The sequence below is a fragment of the Hermetia illucens genome, chromosome 4, assembly GCF_905115235.1.
Source record: "Hermetia illucens chromosome 4, iHerIll2.2.curated.20191125, whole genome shotgun sequence".
In the NCBI taxonomy this organism is placed as follows: Eukaryota; Metazoa; Arthropoda; class Insecta; order Diptera; family Stratiomyidae; genus Hermetia; species Hermetia illucens.
In genome coordinates, this window is record NC_051852.1 from 107,728,616 (window position 1) to 107,749,800 (window position 21,185).

The following is a 21,185-nucleotide window of genomic DNA, read 5'->3' on the forward strand; positions in this document are numbered from 1 at the left end:
ATCGAATGACAATATAGAGATAAGTCATTCATCCGGTCGTCAGCCAAAGTAAATTCCATTTTCGACTCCATAGGTCCAGTAATTAGCTTCACTATTCATCCCGTAATTACCGGCAGATTGGCAACCTCTCAGAATCCCAACAGTGCGCGGTGACTGCAAAGACCTAGAAATGAAGTAAAAGCCACAACAAATCTTTCTAAAATACACTTAGCCGACAGCAGTTACGGAACACAAAGGCCTCTTGAAAAATATAAATGACCAGACCAAATAGTCTGATTGACCAAGAGAGGTACGAAGAATCGGAATACCAGACGCTCTTCAGGTGCCGCATCAAGAATCTTCAGTAACCAAAAATTTACTTTAGATCTATGCACATATGAATAGTGGATGTGGGAAGCTTTTCAAAAGATTGTCGGAGCACGGAGGAAATATCATTGAAGGGTACTAACGTACCATTCCTAAGAATGGACTATCGATGGTTTCAGGTAGGTGTCACGGTGGTGCGCCTGCGAGACCCTTCTTGGCTCTTGGGAAACTCCGTCAATACTTCAATGTTTTTGTGAATTGGGTCCCACACGTTCTACGTGCGCACGAATGTAGGTGAACTTGAAATCACTCGAAATAGATTGTGCCCCTTTACCGAGGTTCCAGAGAACCACGGGGAGCGGTCCATTTGATGACTTAATTGGCTATTATCATTACAACAGATTTAGGAAACCATTTTTCATGTCGGAGGTATGTAGACGCATCCTATCGTTGTAGAGTTGAAGTCTCGTGTCTTGGAGGAAGCCCCAAGGCCTGGTTTTGATTGATTGAATGTTCTGGGAAGCAGAACTGATGACTGTACTTCCTTTTGTTGTTAACTGGAATTTAATTGACTGCACGATTTGTAATGATATGACTAATGTGAGATCCGCAAAGTAAGTTTTAGATTTTCAAGATGTTTCTTCCGTCACGGTGGGTTCGTTTCGCAGCCGTGAAGTTCCTCGCTTCTCCGGAAAAGTGATGGTAAAGCTGGAAGTACACAACGTATGACCCACATTCGGCTAGTGTAACTTCTGTGGGGAACAACGGCAACAACTAATTATTTCTGGCTGGGTACAAGCGATGATAGCCATCGACCCTGTCCGAAAAGTTGTTAGCTTTGATAATACAACGATTGCCCTAGAATTCGAGGCAGTGTGAATTGCGTTAGAATTTTGTGGGCTAATTGGGCATTAGAATCCACGCATGGATTCCCGGGTATTGAAAGGAAAGTGATTTGGAAAATTGAAAGATAATCCGATCAATGGATTCTGAAAGCTGAATAATTTTCTGAATTTGATTTAAGAATGGCCTCTGTATGATTTGAAAGGAATTTTTCTCGACTCATTGAGGTTTACCGCTGCAGATAAATGCTTCATGCTGTGAAGTCACAGAATTTGCTATTTTCTTACTAAATATTGCAAAACACGAAGATGACTGAAAAACATTCAATTATCACTAACGGTGCATGTAACTAACTGTCTTTAGCTGCCAACTATGGACTCGCCCCAAGTCCATAAAGTCCAGCAGCAACACTAAACCTAGCCAAGAATAAAAATCTCATCAATTAGTAGTAAATGCAACGAAAACATTCTACGCCAAATACCTTGATAGCGTGTCGGTACGGTACAATCCATTTATGATCAATCTACAAGATACAATAACTACTGAATGCTAATAAAATGCATTGCATTCTAACGACTTTTTGCTGCTGCACGTCTGGAGTAGCTTCCATACTGGCCTTTGGCTGCTGAACCTTTAGTACGCCTTCTAGCTTTATTAAAGATACTTTAAGATAGTTAGGCGATAAGAAGGTAAACAGGCGGTCAGCTGCCCGTCGTTGTGTTAACTGTTTTGATTGCTGTCACACGCTGTAAGTTTTTTTGAACACTTGCAGTGGCGGCCAACTTTACCTGTAAGTCGACACTATTGAACTAAAAAATCCATAAAAGAAGTTTAAGCGATACTAATAACCTAGACTTTTACATCAATTCGGAACCAAGGGACCGGACGCCCTTCTTATCCTTATTGTTATCTCCTGTACCTACCACCCATATAGATACCACCAACGGCCGACTCAACCCCACTGAATCGAGAAGAAGCTCTCTACGCGGCAAGGTATGCACTAACCATACGGCACCACTCAGAAGACCAGCATTCTTTGCACGTGTGGAGCGTTTCAATTTGTCCAGTTTGTGGAAATATGGACATGTTTGGCCATCGCCCATTATCTGTTTACTAGAAATATGGAGAAAATAGAATGAAAGATACCCAGCCACGCTACATACATACGTTCAGGTGGCAAGTAAAGTATTCCCAGGTTGAAAGGCCTACCGCTAACAGATGTGCAAAAGCGCAAGCGATTGGGTACACTCATTAGATTGAAGCTGCCCATTAAAACCTCGAATCGCCAAGTGGCTCCGAATGTTGAGGGATTAATAGAAATGAGTGGGAAAATTCACGACTTTTAGTTGGTGTTTGTTTCCATAAAGCATTTTAATTTTATCCGGATCTGATGTTGGCTTCGAAATAGGTTGGTAAATGCTAATTAGGCCCATTCATTTTATACTCCACATACTAGTATTAGTATTCTAAACAAATGATACCTTTTTTCGCATATGTGAGGAGTCCTTTCCTAAACTTGACATAAAGTCATGCCACTCTGTATGTAAAGGATTTCACAGGACAGACACAGTGAGTCCCAGGGGGTTTTACGTGAGTACCTGTCTCCTGGACTTAACCCCATGGTCTTCTTAAGACACGGATTGATTTTGTGACCACAATCAGAGCCCTGCTTTGACAAGCAACAACGGTACTAGTCTATACGGAGTGCATGGCTCAGCATTCATACTGGTGGATGCAATATCTACCAAAATCTCTACCGAATTAAAGAGTACGCAACATGTGTTGAAACGCAACACCACGCTGAGACCCGAATGTCTTTATTCGCTTGAACACAACGAGAGTCTCTCGGTGCCACCATGGAGGTTCTCCTCGGTTACTTGGTTTTGGTTCAGCCAATAGGGTTGCTGCCCCGTCTTCTTCCCCGCCACCTCTGAGCACAGACACAGAACAGGCAGCATTTGGAAGTGAGTAAGCGGGCTTTCTTCCGTCTATATCAATCGATTAAAGTAAGTCGGCGGTTGATATGATCGGCCAGTGTAGTGTGAAGGAGGCATTCAAATGGAACAAGACACTCCTAGGAACACCAATGATATAAACAAGGGTGGGTGAGCTGCAAACTGATAAATGGTTGAAGAAGACGGTTTCGATATTCACCGCATTTTTTTATTTAGGGCGACCCCGGGAGGTATTCTAGAATTGGGAACTGGATGCTCAGAAAACGTTCTTAATCTCCTTTAATGAGCGAAGGAGAATAGAAGGATTTCCTACAAAGTACGATCTGGTCAGCACTCCTAGAAAAAAACCCTCATCCGCAGGATCTAGTGCTCATACGACTTGGAATGCAACGCGCGGCAATTACAACAAGTCGTAAAGACCAAATTGTTAGAGTCGAAACCTGCTACCGGAGCGGTAAGGCAGGTGGCACAAGTGACACCTAATTGCAATGTTATCGACTTTGGGCCCAAAAAAAGAGTGCGAAAAAGAGGAATTCAGCAAATACTTAAAGGCAAGAAAGAAAATGGGCAGTCCTGTGAAACATGCCATCGCCCGTTTGCTTAAATGCGCTTTAGTTCCCTCAGGACTTCCCGAGATGCCCGCACTCCTCCTCTATTGCACAACACAATCTGCACAACGTACTCTGGAGGTGTGACCTACTCGTAAGTCATCTTGGGGGGCGGCGGGTCTACTGCATGCCGTAGCCAACAATGCAACTATGCCTTCCGATCACAGCACTGACGAGTAACAGCTCTGTCTTTCCAAATCCAGAGCCATTTCGCCAAGGTTCATGACCCGGCGAGAGAGCAAACAGATATCATCTGCGTAGTCAAGGAGTTAATGGAAAAACATGGAGCATTGAGACTCTGCACATACTCCGGACAAGGCAGAACCATATGTCGCTGTGATAATTTAGTTTCTCCGGACACTTCCTGTTCACGCTGTTGAAGTAAAGTGAAGTGGAGATCTATACTCCAAAATGATCCGTAGATCTTTGTTGATCAATATTTCGCGCTGTTCCTTGATGGGTACTTGAATTATTTTAGATATTATCTTTTGCGACAGCAAGGAGCTCACAGATACCCCTCCAATTACGACACTGAAAACACATGCCCATTTTTGGAATCTAAACAGTTATCCCCGTTTTCAATTCCTCCAGTACCTGCAGGTGCAGCGATAAATAACTCTGCGAAGAGACCGTCAGGCCCAACGACTTTACTCCATTGTGCATTAAAGGTCGAAATGATTTCTCTTGGAGTCCCTATCCGCATCTTAAGGTGACTAACCATTACTTACACAAGAGGCAAACCTCACCGGATATGATACCGTTAGAAACTGTGGCGAAGTGTTCTTCCCACCCTTTGCCCGTCATCCTGGGTGAGAAGTCTACCGTTAATGCCCTTCACTGGACAATCGAAAGATTTGCGATCACACACAAGTTTTTTCGTTATGCGGTATACACTTCTAAAATCATTACTTTTCGCGGCATCTTCCGCTTCTCTGATTAGCGCAATAACAAATGTTCTTTTGTTACGGTGCAAACTACGCTGAACTTCTCAACGTGTCATGCCCATCATCACTCGCAGCGGTCAATTGAGAATTCAACCCCTTTAGTTCATCGATCCGCTTCCACGATTTTGACGCCTCTTTGAGACTTGGCCGTATTGCAACCAAGAAAAGAGCTTCTTTGATGGCTACCCAAAGCTCATCGGTATTCTCAAGCAAGTTACTCAGTTTATCTGCTGTCCGATCAGCAAAATAATTCGTCGACTGTTGAGCGACAGCTGGATCATACAAGCAGTAGATGTTGATCTCTCTTTCTCCTGAACCCATTGCTGTGTGTGTGTGTGTGTGTGTATGGTGGGGAAGAAGCTACAGCTTCTGAGCACTCAGGCCGCGTTGGCCCATTGTACTCGCCTCCCCCGTCTAACGGAATATTCCGGATTCGTTAACGTATCGCAGGATTTCCGTTAGTGGATGTGATGCAACCCGTCGCAAATGGAGGACATTGGCACCAAAGATCTGATGCCTGATGCGTCCATAGGCGGGGCATTCACATAGGAAATGCTCCGTGGATTCCGCTTCCTCATTACAGGAGGGACACGTATCATCTTCGGTAATTCCTATTCTGAACATATGCCCAGCTAGTGAATTATGGCCTGTCAGAATGCCCATAATACACCTGCAAGTCCTCCTGCTTTTCGACAGGATAAACTTTGCGGTACGTATGTTGGGTTCTGGCAGGAAAAGTTTGGTGTGTCGAGCAGCATTTAAGCTCTGCCACCTGTCGTTATGGGAAACTTGTTCCCAGTTTTTGAAAACAGATTTAGCCAATGCTACTGATACCCCAATTGCTGGCTCCGGTCCCGGCATAGGGGAGATTGACCCCTCTTTCGCTAAAGCGTCCGAGATTTCATTTCCCTCTATGCCACAGTGACCAGGTACCCAGAGTAGTTCCACCGTATTGAATCTAGACATAGAGTTCAAAACGGTTTCTGCATTCCTGAACGATTTTCGAGGTGATCAAAGGACTGCTCAATGCCCTCAGTGCAGCTTGACTGTCACTGCAGATTGCGATGCGCCTGCCCTTCAACCGCTGGTCAATCACCCAGTTTGCCACCCTTAGGATCGCATAAACTTCGGCTTGAAAAACCGTTGCATATTGTCCCAAAGAAAAAGCCCACTTCTCGTTTTTATTCGAGAGGTAGACTCCGGCTCCAGAACCTTCTTCTGTTTTTGAGCCATCGGTGTAGAAGACTTCCGTATATCCCGCCACGCATTCCTCTGGGTTTTCCCAGTCCTCTCTACGCTTCAGGGTAACTTCATATCTTCTACCAAACAGATGTATGGGGATACGAGAATCGGAAGGCATTGTAAGAACTGGATTCAGTCCTCTCAGTAGCTCTTCCAATGCTCTGTGCCCCCCACATCCGTTGTTTTCCCATAGATCTAATCGAATTAGCCTATGAGCTGCTCTCATTGCAGCGCTTTGAATAAATATATCCAGGGGCTGCAAATTGAGTAATGCATTCAGAGCTGCGCCGGATGTCGTGCTCATGGCACCAGTGATACCCAGACAAACAGTTCTTTGCAGTGCGTCTAGTTTACGGTGAAAACCTTTTTGTCTCACCTTAACCCACCACACTACGGATGCATATACGAACATCGGCCTAATGATGGCAACGTATATCCACATTACCACATGAGGCCTGAGTCCCCATGTTGAGGCAAAGGTCCGTCTGCACAGCCCATAAGCTGTGAGAGCTCGTTTCATCTTTACCTCTACATGTTTGTTCCAAAGAAGTTTTTTATCTAGAGTGACCCCCAGATATTTCACTTCTTCGGAGAGTTGAAGGGTAGTACCCCTCATCTCAGGAAGACAAAGTCCATCCAGTTTTCTCCTTCGTGTGAATAAAACCATTGTGGTTTTATTTGGATTAACTGACAAACCATGTCTAAGGCACCAGCTGTCTATCAAATCAACGGCACGCTGTATGTTCCTACACACCGTTCCAAGATCCCGATCAACAGCAAGTACAGCCACGTCATCAGCATAAGCTTGAGCGTGTATTGGCAAATTTTGCAGTTCGCAAAGCAGTGAGTCGATCCCCATTGCTTGTCGAAAGTATACTTCTCCACTATATCGGAAGTCCCCATTGGTGGATAATAGCATACAAAGGGCCGCACTACGATTGCCAGTAGACACAGCGCAGAGGGCAGAAATGGCCTGTTGGAGCGCCAGTATGGATTTCGACGCACCGACGCGAGGGTATGACTGTCGACGATTGTTGACAGGGCGAAACACTACAGAAAATTGTTTGTAGCCAGAGTGGCGCGATCCATTCTGCCTTGTGTGTCACTTGAGTGAGCGGGGTTGCTTGAAAACTCTCAACGAAAAAAATGGGTAAATTCCTATTACCAGCTGATAGCACTGAGAGTTTACGCATTCTTATAACAGTTAGATGAGGCAGTAGTCGAAATTCAAGCGAAAGAAATGAGTTTTTAGCACCATGCTGGACGTGTGGAGCGCACCTGCAGTTTGCTGGTACCACCGACAAGGCAAAACCGTCTGGTACACGGTCGCCTGTTCATATCATCAAAAAACTAAACTCGTTGGGAGCTCAGCTTCACACCGCTTAACCATCTACGGTGCTTTGAGCAAGCGCCATTAACTAATCGACACAGGCGCAGACGTATCAGTCCTCTTAGTATTGCGAAATCACAAAGTGATCGCCCTACAACTCAAACAGCGGCGGCAAACTCTTCAACCATACACACTTACGACTACAGGCAGGTGGTCGTAAGTCTATGATGTTGACGAACATTTTCATGCCATTTTGTTATAGCCGACATTAACAGTTTCATATAAGGCACAGACTTCCTAGGCCGCTGTGAATTGCTGGTAGATCTGCAGAACAGTTCCATTATAGACCCCACAACCTCGCTCAGGTCTTCGGGGAAACATGCCACCTGCTCAACCGTCAGTATTTCTATCATTTTTAAAGAAGTGGCGGACCCTCGCATTCGCGCGCTCCTTGAAAAATACAACAATATAACTTCCGAAAGTAGTCTCTGGCAGCCAGCTAAACATAATGTACAGCACCACATTCGCACTACTGGCTCCCATATCTTTTTGACGGTGTGTCCATTACCACCCCAGAAGCATACTGTTGCCAAGAAAGAGTTTGCCATGCTTTTAAAGCAGGGTATTTGTAGATCATGGTCTTCTCCACTATACATGGTCCCAAAACCCAACACGCATGGAGACCATGTGTCAATTACAGACGTCTCAATGCTCAGACCATTCCAGGCCGCCACGACTTTGGATTTAGCCGAGGCGTCAAATCCCTGTAGCCCCCGAATACAGTCCAGCCTAGGCAATACGCATACCCTTCTCACGATTCGAGTGCACATGGATGCCTTTTGGTCTGTGAGATGCGGCGCAAACTCTGCAGAGGTTCATCCACTCTGTTCTGCGAAATTTTAACTTTTGTTTCGTGTACTTGGATGATTTTTTGGTCCTTTCTTCCTCTGAGTCTGGGTATTTGGATCATCACACTGTTCACGCATCATAAGCCTCTTACCTTCGTTTTCAAGCAGAAGCCCGACAATACATCCCCTCGCCAACTTCGGCACCTGAACTTCATAGGCCAGTTTACTTCAGACATCCAACACGTGTCCGACAAGGACAATGTAGTTGTAGAAGCTTTGCCACACATTTCAGAGATCAAAATCTCTGCCACAATTGATTTTTCGGCAGGCATTCAAACAACGAATCGATTGATCACAAGCATATATTTCTGACTCTCAATGAATAAGGATGTTGTGGTCAGATGTTGCATCGCATGCCTGAAGTGTAAAGTCCTCGGGCAACCAAGCGTTTTCGCACGATCCACATTGACATTATTGACATTATTGACTGGAACGCTGGTATAGGACGCTGAAGGCCGCTATAATGGCACACGGTGATTCTTCGTGGTCGCAAGTCCTGCCTTTCGTTTTATTTGGCCTTCGTACAGCCCATCGTGAGGAGTTTGTCGCCAGCTCCGTCGAGCTGTTATACGGGGATAACTTGAGACCCCCTAGTGACCCTGTGCTCCATATTAGGTCATCTCTTTCCACCACTAGACTTTTGGGCTTCTAAAATCACCCCGGCCAAGCCGTCATTCTTCGGCGAAGGCTAACGCCCCCAAGGGCTTCGACGTCTGCACACAAGTCTTAGTTCGCGTGGATGCTTCAGCCACCATATGAGGGCCCAAATGAAGTGTTAAACAGAGGGGAGCACTTCTTTAGGCTTAACGTCGACGGCAAACCCGTGTACAGGTTAAAGCCTTTTGTTCCCGGGACTGAGATCCCAGAGAGAGGTACGCGGCGCCGCCAAGAGTTGGGTTTTGTCACTGAAGCCCAGTATCAGCTGGGTGTTGGGTAGTATCGAGGCGCTGTAGTTTGTGAGCGGCTTAGCGGAGGTTCACCCGAGCTCTACACCAAAATAAGTGCAACACAATTCACCAGGATTTAGTAGTTCGAAACACACCCGCCGCAACAACTCGCCAACTTGTTGGTATCAGGATGACAGCCGCGAGGACGGTGTAGGAACCGGACTCATAACAGTCTACAGCCCGTTGGATAGACATGGCGATTGATAATTGAATTGACTTACAAAAATAATGCAATGCAATGAAATTGTAATTTAACTAATTATTATAACATCTTTTAACCGAATTCGTTAATTACTTAATACTACCATGATCTCTTTTGCTCCCTCCCTTTTCTTTCTACCTTAGTCCAAGTAGTGTCATTGATGGGTTTCCCCAGATGGCTCGGTAGATTTTCACTAGGTAAGTTTGCACCGGTTTTGTTTTTCCCTTTCTTATGCTTTGGAGTTCTCTTTGGAAATTCTCTATTAGTGTTCCGATGCCGTTTGCGGAGCTCAGATATATCTTTTTCGACTCGAAGACGATTCACTGCCGAACGGTCGCCTCTAGCCCGAGTTCATACCGCGAGTATTGATTCTGAGGGTTTGAGGAGGATTTGAGGTCATTACCCCAGCTTCGAAAGCGCATCTTTACTCTCTTCATTTGCAGCATTAGCACCTTTAAGGAGACCTGACTTGAAAGATCCTTTAATACACATTTCTCCAAATAGAACTTAATCCCGACAGACTTTACCATTCATGTATTCGGATTTCAGGTCAAAAAGTAATTTTTTCCTATTTTCGCGCATTTTTCGTTGGTTATGTGTCTCCAAATTTTCGATTTATAGTATAGCTCCCCCGTCGAGTCCTAATTCTCCGCCTTGAGCATTTCTTGCTGCTTTCTATAAAGATTTTTGTTCTTATTTCCTGATACGAGTATTAAGACCATGCATGCAAGCAAAAGTCGAATCAGAATGTCTGCGATTTCAATTAAAACTAAATCATCGCCACTCAAGGCATCCCAATATGATTCAAGCCAGTCTAAAATGGGAGTAACAAAAAATGACAGTTTTATAGCCAATTACCATTTATACAAACCGGATCTGTTAAATTTGCATATGATGCATAATAAATTGCAATACTACGAATCCGATTCCGCTTGCCCAGGTATTTGCATGTTGGAGATCAGAATTTGGAGTCGTTGCGATTTCTGCTTGATGAATCTTCGAAATTTTTGGATTTCAGCTAATTATATAAAAGCGTTGGAGTGGCGTCTCCAGCGCACAATCTCCAAATTTTGTGAATTTCTTTTCGACTGAAATAGATTTGAGAAGGAAGTCGAGAAAAGTGGAATTTCGTTTTGATTTCAATGAACCCAAAAGCTGGCTATCGAGATTTATAGGTGTATCAGTGTCCAGAGCACGATGCTATCGCTCACTGTTGCTTCCTTTGAAAAATTGAGGTAGGATGCCGACGATAAATCATGAAAATGCGAATACCCATATTGTATGATCTAATCTGTCAAGAGAGGATTTACGTCGATGCTATCTTCATTTTTGTTATGTAAATTATTATTTGAGCAAAGTGGTTTGAATATGGCGGCAAAAAAATGTTGAAATTTTACATAATCTTCTTTAGTTAATGTTGGTATGGGTTTACGAGCAGATGTATGCGTGAATATGCGAACAGGTTTGAAAATTCTTAGTGACTTCATGAAAGTTGCCCTGTGAATTGGGGCTCAAGAGTACACTCAAAGCCTACCCTGCTTCTCGTATGAGGCGACAAAAAGGGATTGAAATTTGTAGGCTAGCAACCTGCAAATTTTGAAACTTTATTGCTACCGAAAAGTCAACAACGCCCCGGATAGGGACTGACTTCACGGCAACGACCTTTGACTATCAAAAAAGAACTATGATTGGTTTCTGGAAAGTGCACACGTTCCTCGACAACGGTAGCGAGGGTCCTCAGAATGCTCACTTTGTCCAACTTGAGCGGGAATCGCAGCGATATAAACAGGACATTCTAGGTCTAAGCGAAATAGGATGGTGGTACTCTGAAGAGCCCTCATCTCCCTCTTGCGGCAATGTCTTTTTATACTCAGGAAAGCCAAGTGGTTAGCTTCTGACGGGGAACGCAAGGCGCTCTCTCTTGACCTGAGAGCCGGTTTCTGACAAACTTCTAATTTCAAGATTTCGGTCCATGCTAAGGAGCATCACAATTGTTCAATGTTATGCACCAGTGTAGACTTCCGATATAGTGAAGACGAATGCTTTCTACGAGTAATTAAACGCAATCCAGGAAAGGCTTCCTAAAGGTGACAGTGTGATTGTGATGGGTGATCCAAATGGCAAAGTGGGATCTGACAACACCTTGTTCGGACATGTGATGGGGAAACACGGTCTTTGCGGCCGCAACGGTAATGGTGGGTGGTTTTTTGTTTTTCTGAAACTTCCACCGCTTCGTCATTGGGAGCACATTGCTGCCATAAGGTCAGTTGGGTTTCAACTGATTGACACCGTACGAGCAATTAGATCGACCGCTTCGCGATCAACTGTTGATTAAGAGTTGTCTCCTAGAGAGCCGGGCTCCACCGGAACAAGTCGCAAAGCTGACAAAGCATTGCGAGGAGAGGGCGTTACCACTTCTGCGATGCTAACGCCCACCACGAAGTTTGGGGAAGCAGCGACACTAATCGTAGAGGTGAGTACCTTCTCGAATTTATTCTTAGCAATAAGTTAGAAATATACAATGTAGGGAACACTCCAACATTTGTGACCAGTACCAGACAGAAGGTACTAGATATAACTCTAGGAAATGCCCTAATGAACGGGATGGTCAGGAATTGGAGGGTGTCGGATGAACCCTCAATGTCTGATCACAGGATAATCAGATTCGACATTGAGGGTAACTCCGAAATAAAAAGAATAATAAGGAATCCCAAGAGAAGGGAGTGGGAATCCTACACAACGCACTTGAGCAACAACATTCCTCACCTTCAAGGGGGCGGTGATATCAGGAGCGAACTGGAATTAGAAACGGTGGTGGAAAACCTCAACACAATCGTCATTGACGCATATGAGGTCAGCTGTCCGACCAAGACAGTCAAGTCATCAAGGGATGTACCATGGTGGAACAAGAACCTAGCCAGAATGAGAACAGAGGTACGAAAACTCTTTAACCGGGCAAAACAAACCGGGGACTGGCGGAGGTATAAAAATGCACTGACTGCGTATAGCAACGCAATCACGGAAGCGAAACGGAACAGCTTTAGGGAATTCTGTGAAGGGATTGAACAGATCACAGAAGCAACCAGGCTGTATAAGACTGTAGCCAAAGACGGGGGAATATCCTCTGTCTGCTTGAAAAAGGAAGATGGGACATTCACCGGGAATGAGGAGGACAGAGTACACCTGCTTCTCATAACTCATTTCCCAGGGTCCTACCCCTCGGTGGCAAGCGACAACAATCTGCCTGACACCCCAGCAACGAATAAAAGGGGAAGGAAAGAGAGCTGGAAACTAGCAAAAGAGGTATGCTCAGAAGCTAGGCTAAGATGGGCAGTGGGAACTTTTAAACCAATGAAATCTCCCGGAGTAGACGGCATTTTCCCAGCACTTATCCAGAGAGGCCTAGGAATTATCTTAGAGTCTCTTCTGAGGGTGGTAAGGGGGAGCATAGCACTGGGTTACATACCAAGGGCATGGAGACGGGCAAAAGTGGTCTTTATTCCGAAAGCGGGTAAAAGGATCCTTTTCACCCTAAATCTTTCAGACCAATCTGCCTAACATCGTTCGTACTCAAAACGGTGGAGAAGGTCATAGACAACTATATTATAATAGAACTAATGTTCTAAAGCGTAATCCCCTACATCACTGACAACACGCTTACCGGGCAGGAAGGTCAACTGAAACTGCTCTGTATCAGCTGACAGAGGTACTGCGGGACGCCATAGAAACAAAAGAAATTGCACTGTGCGCGATTTTGCATATCGAAGGAGCATTCGACAACACATCGCACACAGAGATACAGGATGCTCTGAGACGCAAAGGAGTGGGAAACACCCTGACACTCTGGATGGGCAAAATGTTAGAGAGCATACAAATAGAGGTACAAACAGGTACAAATTCTTTTATCATGAACACCACTCAAGGCTATCCACAGAGTGGAGTACTATCGCCGCTGATGTGGAGTATGGTAGTGGATGAACTCCTGGACGTGTTAACAAATACTGGAATACAAGTCCAGGGCTACGCAGACGACATTGTTTTAATCTGTAGGGGCAAATATGAAGAGACCCTATGTGATAGAATCCAAACTGGATTAAAGGTTACTAGTGTCTGATGCAGGAAGGTGGGACTGCGGATCAACCCAACCAAAACCACCATAGTACCATTCACTAGGAGGCGTAAGCTGGATCACCTGAAAGCCATAACATTACATGATATGGAGGTGAAACGAGAAACAGAGGTCAAATATTTGGGAATCACGCTAGACCAAAAATTACTCTGGAAAACACATGTCGGAAACACTTGTCGGAAAGCCACGAGGGCTCTGATGACTTGCAGATCCATAGCAGGAAAAAAATGTGGTTGCAGCCCGAAGATACTACTTTGGATATATACTGTAATAGTAAGGCCAATGATTTCCTATGGAGCGGCAATCTGGGCAGAAAGAACCCAACTCAGCACACAAGCCAGGGAATTACATAAGCTCCAAAGACTGGCTTGCGTGTGTATCAGTGGGGTGATGAGGATATGCCCAACGGCATCCCTGGAGGTCCTTCTGGGATTAACCCCTCTCCATCTGCACATACAGATGCAGGCAAGGAGATCAATATTCAGGATGGCCGGTAGTATGAGTGAGGCGGGAAGCTGCCTAAATCAAAGTAAGATTGATATCCTTTCTAGGCGGTATCCCGAATTACTGATACCGAGGGACAACATGACAACGAGGTTTCACTTCGATAAGAAGTTTGAAACACGTTGGAGTAACAAGGCAAACTGGGAGAGCGTGGTTGCGACATACGGCTTAAACCAGCAACTGATTACTTGGTACACTGACGGATCCCTCACAGCAGAGGGAGCGGGTGCCGGTGTCATTGGTCCAAGGAAAATGTACTTTGAGCCAATGGGCAGGTACACTAGCAAATTCCAGGCGGAAATATACGCCATAGATAAATGTGCCTCCTTTAATCTGCAAAGGAACTACAGGGGGCAGAACATAGCTATTCTTACCGATAGCCAAGCAGCGATCAAGGCACTTAGGTCCAACCAGGTGAACTCTAAACTGGTATGGGAATGCCTTGAGAGACTGAATACACTCGGCTCGTCCAACAAGGTCTGGATACTTTGGGTTCCAGGCCATGCTGGGTTGGAAGGCAACGAGGCAGCGGATGAACTAGCCAAGAAGAGAGCAGGGATGCCTTTAAACGGGCCAGAACCCTTCTGTGGAATCGGAAACGGTTTCATGGCTGTGAATCTAAGAAATGAAGAGAAACGGTGGAGGGAACTATATTGGGCGGGCCTACCAGGGATGGAGCAGTCCAGGGTGCTTATTGGGGGATACGAACCCATGCGTACAAAGGATTGCTTAAACCTCACCAAAAAGAACTTCCGAATCATAGTGGGAATTCTCACTGGTCATTGTCGGCTGAACTATCACCTAGGGAAGCTAGGGATATCTACGGACACTGCCTGCAGGTTTTGTGAGGAGGAGGACGAAACCTCTATACACGTCCTGGGACAGTGTGCGGCACTTGTGCAAAGTAGGTCGAGACATCTGGTAGAACACTTAATACCAGATGCAAAGCTGAAACATCTGGAAGTGGGGAACATACTAAAGTTCCTAACGGTTACAGGCCTGCTTGAGATACTATGATCAATAGGTACACCATAACCAGTAAAAGGGGCACAATAGTTCTTCTCTTAACAGAATAATAATAATAATGTCTCCTGGATATGCGTAACAAGCGAGGCGCTGACATTGACTTCGAAAGGGATCACCATATAATGGTCGCATACGTTCGCTCACGTGTTGCGTCCGCCACTTCTCGCAGGGTTGGGGAGCTGCGACCCCGTAAGTTCAATATCGACCACTTGCCTGAGAATATCGATAAGCATTGAGCCGCCATGAAAAATGCTCTTTTCTTGGGTGCTGCACAGGTCGTTGGCTACATCCCGAAAGAGCGTCGTAAGATCTGGCTGCGCACTTGTGGAAACGGATCACTGAAAGCAAGAGGTTGAAGGCTCTACTTGCCGCTGCGAGTGATGACAGGCGAGAAGCGCTCGAACTCCGTTATCGTATGCCGCGTAGTGTATGCCGTGACAAGAGAAAATTTGCTATTCACTCGTACGAAAATCTTGGGAATCCGAGACCATTCCCAGAGGGTGGAAGAAGGAAATGATCGTTAAGATTCCAGAAGGGGGCACACGGTTTGAGTGTGGGTCAATTGGGGGGTATTTGCGTGCTCCCGTCACAAAGATAGTAGTTGAAATAATTCTGAAAGGCATAAAAAAAATTTCGATAGCTTCATCGACAGGGAGCAGGCTGGTTTCCGTTCCGGATCCTCCTGCATTGACCACATCAACACCCCACGGATCATTTTGGAACAGTGCGTGGAGTTCAGATCTTCACTGCACCTGCTCTTCATCGATTTTGAAAAAGGTTTCGACAGCATGAACAGGAAGTGTATTTAGTATGCCCTACGGAGGAACAACATACGATGGTGGAAATTGTTGCATGCTTCACCGAGGTAAAATCTCGTAGGATTTGGAGGTTGGCGTAGAACAGTATAGGACGAGTGCAAGCGTCTCGGAAAGTCACGGGGTGACCTGAAGCGCATTTCAGGTAACCACGAGCGATGGTACGTAGGTGTGGTTGACGCGCTTTACCCCTCAAGGGGTGAAGGGTAATCATATTATCAAACAACTAGTGCCGGGCAATAGGAAAACTTCAAGTCCTAGTTAGTTGCTAGAGCACTAAGTTGTCGCAAAGGCAGATTAAAGTTCCAATCTCATTGGCAACAGAGGCATTATATTGTAGTATGTAGGATATCATTTGGCTTAGCTATGACTACCGTGGTGAGAGCAAGATCCTGGCAATCTAAGAAACGAAATGGCCAGGATGCAAAGTTGGCGACATGCGTTCACACACAGTATTCATAAGCGGAAAAGATTCTGGAAGCAGAGAATTTGGATCGTGGATCGTGGACAACAAACTCAAAGAACGAGCCATTGACTTTAAAGCAACAAATGAACGAATGTGTGCGATCCGCATTAACACAAAAATTTATAACGTGTGGTTAGTGAACTGTCACGCACCAACGGAAGAAAAAGACGTGACAACTACTGAAGCGTTTCATTGTTGTGCATGTCCTACAAGATCCTGACAAAAATTACCCAAACTAGGTTGGAGCCATATACGGACAAATTAATTGGTGAATACCAATGTGACTTTCGAAGGGGATGATTCACGAATTTTCACGTTGGGCTTGACGGTCTCCACGCAGAGTTATTTATCGCGGCATCTGCAGTTACTATAGATCTGCTGCTTACACTCGGACGGGAATCTCGGGAATCCAAGACCTTCCCCAGAGAATGGAAGAAAGGGATGATCGGCAAGATCCCAAAGAAGGGGACCCGTTTTGAGTGTGATAATTGATGGGGTATATCCGTGCTCCCTGGTGTTGCAAAGATAATAGCGAAAATAATCCTGGAACGCATCAAAGAATGTCTCAAGAATTTTAATGACAGGGAGCAAGCTGGTCTCCGTTCTCAATCCTCCTGCATTGACCACATCAATACCCTATGGACTATTTTGGAGCAGTGGGCAGAGTTTACATCTTCGCTGCACTTGCTCTTCATGGATTTCGAGAAAGATTTCTGTATCGTGAAGAGAGAGTATATCTGGAGTGCTCCACGAAGAAGGAGCATTGCGGAGTAACTAATAGCTATTATCAGAGTGACATATGATGACGCAAAATGTCGTGTGCAACCGAGGTAAAATCTTGGAGGATTTTTAGGTCCAAAGCGTAATCTACTAGGGTTGCATCTTCTCGCCGATATTATTTCTTCTTTTTAATGGTGACATTCTTCATGTTGCCTTTTCCGGAGGGCATGGCAGAATTCAAAGGATGATGACGCCTTTCGTTAAACACCTCGACTACGCTAATGGCATCGGTTTGCTCCCTCACCGGGTCATGGACCTTGGCTAAATAACTCTGGATTTGGAAGGATTATCAATTAGATTAGACTAAAGATAAACACCAACAAAACTAAGGTTCTCAGTCTGAGGAATCATCGCACTTTCGCATCGAAGGAGTCAATCACCGAACTGGATGTTGCCTGACGCATCAATAGCTCTAGATCCCCTTTCACTGCCTTGTCTCAATGATCAAGTTGAGACTGTTCTTTGCTAGTGTTCTTATTGTGTTGCTATATGGGAGCTTGTTATACTCCAAAGCTCCAAACTTTCGTCAACACCTTTCTAATTACCAGTTGCACATACACACACATACATATGTATATGCTTTGCCCCTGAGGGGAATATTTCCATTCGTTGATGACTGGTTTGTTCTTTGTTTTACAGCCAATTAAACCCGGCTCGGTGGTGCTGTGGAGTCGTGCTTTAATTTTTTGGCACCTTCTTTTTCTTCTGGGAATTTCTTTTGTTTTGTCTTATTTCTATTGTCATACCATTTTAAGTTAATAATTAGGATTTTGATCTCTCCATGGAATGAATTAGATTCCATGTCGATCTAAAATCTTTGAATGAAGGAATCCATCTTCCGTTCATGCTCCTTAACCCAAGAAATGCGAAATAACTAAGATACATACTCCAATTTTGATAGCCCGAGGATGCCAAGGCAGGGCGAGAACCCTAAAGACTGTACTTCATGGGCATCTGAAGCAGAGAAAACATCGATTAAGGATGTGACCCTTCCTTCCATCTCGATCGCGACTTTGTGGCCAGGAGTTTTCCGGCTCCACGCGCTTGGTTTCCACCAAGTTATTTTCTTTGTTTTATTTACAGCGTTAGCTGGTATTGGTTTGCAGGTTCCGATGTGAACTCACGCATCGATATGAGGACATGTGAAGTTTTGTAAAATGACACGTGAGAGATTAAAGCGGTCAAAGGATTCTTTCCTCTCCAACGACGGAACACTTCAGCGGAGCTTCAACATTTATGGACGGACCTTTATTGTCAATTTCGCCAAATTTTAAGGTTTTCCGGATAAAATTCCTCTCTAGGTCGACTTTTGCAGCTCAGGATGGTGCTGGACCATCACCAATATGTTATTATAGGTCCGGCCTGAAGAACAAGGTGTTAAGGATTTACGTCGCCAAATGAGTTCAGGTTCATATTTCTGTTACCACGCGAAAAGCTGATGATGACAGGGAGACAGTTTTGTAGCCCTCGAAGGAGGATGACATAAAAACTTTAGTTTGGTTCCTAATGTGACACTCTTCCCTAAACTGTCATCGCAAAAACGTTGGGTAATGCAGTCAATGTGAGGAAAGCAGGAGATCATACTGCACTCTTTTAGGATGAAAATACCTCGGGGCGGTCTTTTTCAATGAAGAAGGGTCTCAGTCTTCAGGAAATGGGATTCGCTAAACCTTGCAACGGCTACAAACTCTATATAGACGTACAGTGTACTTAACATATGAGACCTGAGCATCTGAACTAACCTAACTGACTTATCGATGGTACGAGAATATCATATATTCGAGATGATCCTTAAGCTCCTGGACAGTGACAACAGTTTTTTTTTGTCCCCCAAAAATGCCGGTTTTGATGGGTATATTTACATTTGTTGTTAAGGATTTCAAATCTGCATTAATAATGACAAGCGATAATTTTCCATAAAAGCAGCCCCCACTCGAAAAATAAGTGCTTCAGCTCCTTCCACACTTCCAGAATTTATTTGTGCGATTCATAAGATTACAAAAATAGTTTTGTAACATTCTTTGTGTGTCAGTACATAGCATTCTTTCCTAATAAAACTCATAATTTATAGCCAACTTTGTCCATTGGATACTTACTCAGGTGACCATTCGTGGGATGATGAGGTTGCTGTAGGTGGTGCGGAAGAAGCGATAATCCATTCTGTCTGTAAGCTGATGGCATTTTATTCCGTACAATCGATGCGAATATGGAATTCCAAAAAAGAATCTAAAACTTTTTTATATTTTAATAAATTTTCCTTTCGAACCGACACTTCACGATTCACTCAACAACGATTTTTCCGTCATCACTTGGATTAGGCTGGGAGCTGACCATGATATTCCACCATTGCGACCACACAGTATTCACATTATTCCCATCAAGAATTTCAGTTGATTGTAACATAAATGAGGTGCGCACTTTGAGAAAATCCTAACACCTTGGAGCCCGGGGGAAGGACCGCGACACTTGGGGCACTGGACTCGCTTCGGATCCAACCTTAATGGACAATGAATGACTCGCTCGATGATCTCAGATTCTTGACGTGCATCTAAATCCATGCAAGAGTAAACGCTGAAAGCTGAAACGAGAATGTAGCGAAGATTGCGTGTAAGTCACGGTTTTGATTATCTGTTTTGGTATGGCATTTTCATTTGGTTTGAATGTTGGTTTTATTGTCTTTGGGGTCTTCTAAGTGATACCCTTTCGTGGAGGAGGCACTGGGTGCATGAAAGTGAATGAGTTGGCGTGGCTGTCTCAGAATTCAGTTTCACGTTCCAGAGAAGTTCTGACAATGACTTGGTGTATCTAATCGTTGTGCTAATGTAATGATAAACAACAAAAAGATACAGATAACTGAGAGGACTGTGCTTGCCAAGAATAATAAGACCATTATTCATCTGTTCAATACTGATTGCTATATTCGCTGATGCTTGCTAATAAGGCGCCAGTTGAAGTTAAATTAGCCTCAACATTTAGCGGACCACTTCGCCACCTGCCTTAAAACTAATTCAAACTGGAGCGTTCCACTGCTCCGCTTCATGCAAGTAGAGCGCAACAAATGCATACTAATTTCTATCGTGCGCAAGTTGCATCCGAGGTCACTGGACCATCTTGAAATCACTAAATATTCACAGAATCGCATTAGCGTTTTGTTTCATCTGAAATAGTTTACCGTATCTAAAGTTAAGAAGATTACAGAGTACCAGACACATAATTTTTGGAATTAAGAAGGCTGAAGGCGATTTCATTATTGCTTTAGGTTAGAAAAATTCTGAAAATTTAGTAATAGTGAATTTTCAACTAAACGAGGGTGAAAGAAAAGAGTACCTTCTAAATAAAACTGCCAAGCGTGAGTACGTGAGTGACAATTTACCGTTTACCCTATTAAATTATGATAATACCAGAATGGAAAAGCGAAAGCCCTCGAAATAGAAAGTCATGAATATCATCAGAGATGCAAATTCGAATTCTTTTCTCTGAGGCTACTAAAATTTCGCGCTCAATGGCGTGAAAGTTGAACTGGTGGAAAGAAGCACAACCCTTTTTCCGGTTAAGTTTAATAGTATGTCGCCTGCATACACAATATTTATATCCTGAAGATGAAAAGTTAATACGCTTCATGTGGTCGTATACAGCATTCAAAACTAATAGACTTCAGATGGGATAGGTTACAGACCCTTGGCTAAACGCCTGGTCAGGCTCTGCTCCAGGAAAAGGTTGCATCAGCAGAGAAACCACCACATAACGTTCCCATGACGGCCACTGGAAACTGCCTTCCGATAAGCCAAGGTTAGGATCAACTAGCTCGTTATATTTTAGGAGCTAGTGGAATTGACCGGGAGATGAAATGAAGCAACCGCTCGAAGTCGTTTCTTCCTTGAACCATCAAAAGTACTGAAAACGCCGCAAACTAAGGTGGAACAACGCGTGCAAAAAGTTGCTGACCAGAGAGGCTTTGGTTGTATTTAATATCGTTTAACTTGGTGGGAGGATTAGCCAGGGTCAACTGCTTTCTAGAACACTCGTGAAACCAAAACTAGAGTTTACCTTACCTTAAAATAAGGGGAAAGGTTGGCATTTCAAGTAGGAAAGATTTTGGAGCATTTTTGTATGTAAGAATATTTCGGTTCATGATGGCTCGATTTGGTTCTTAGCAAGAGAAATTGAGAACCCATAGCCG

The 21,185-nt window shown here is 44.3% G+C and overlaps 1 protein-coding gene across 3 annotated transcripts in view; it reads right to left on the minus strand.

Annotated features, from left to right (window-relative positions):
• LOC119655320 (calpain-11-like) overlaps window positions 1-21,185 on the minus strand; it is a 142,810-nt gene that overhangs the window by 98,735 nt on the left and 22,890 nt on the right. For all 3 annotated transcript variants that reach the window (XM_038061158.1, XM_038061159.1, XM_038061156.1), the window contains exon 2: window positions 19,102-19,583. In XM_038061158.1, coding sequence (XP_037917086.1) covers window positions 19,102-19,186 — 85 coding nt within the window. In that variant the 5' untranslated portion in view covers window positions 19,187-19,583. The remainder of the gene's footprint in view (window positions 1-19,101; window positions 19,584-21,185) is intronic.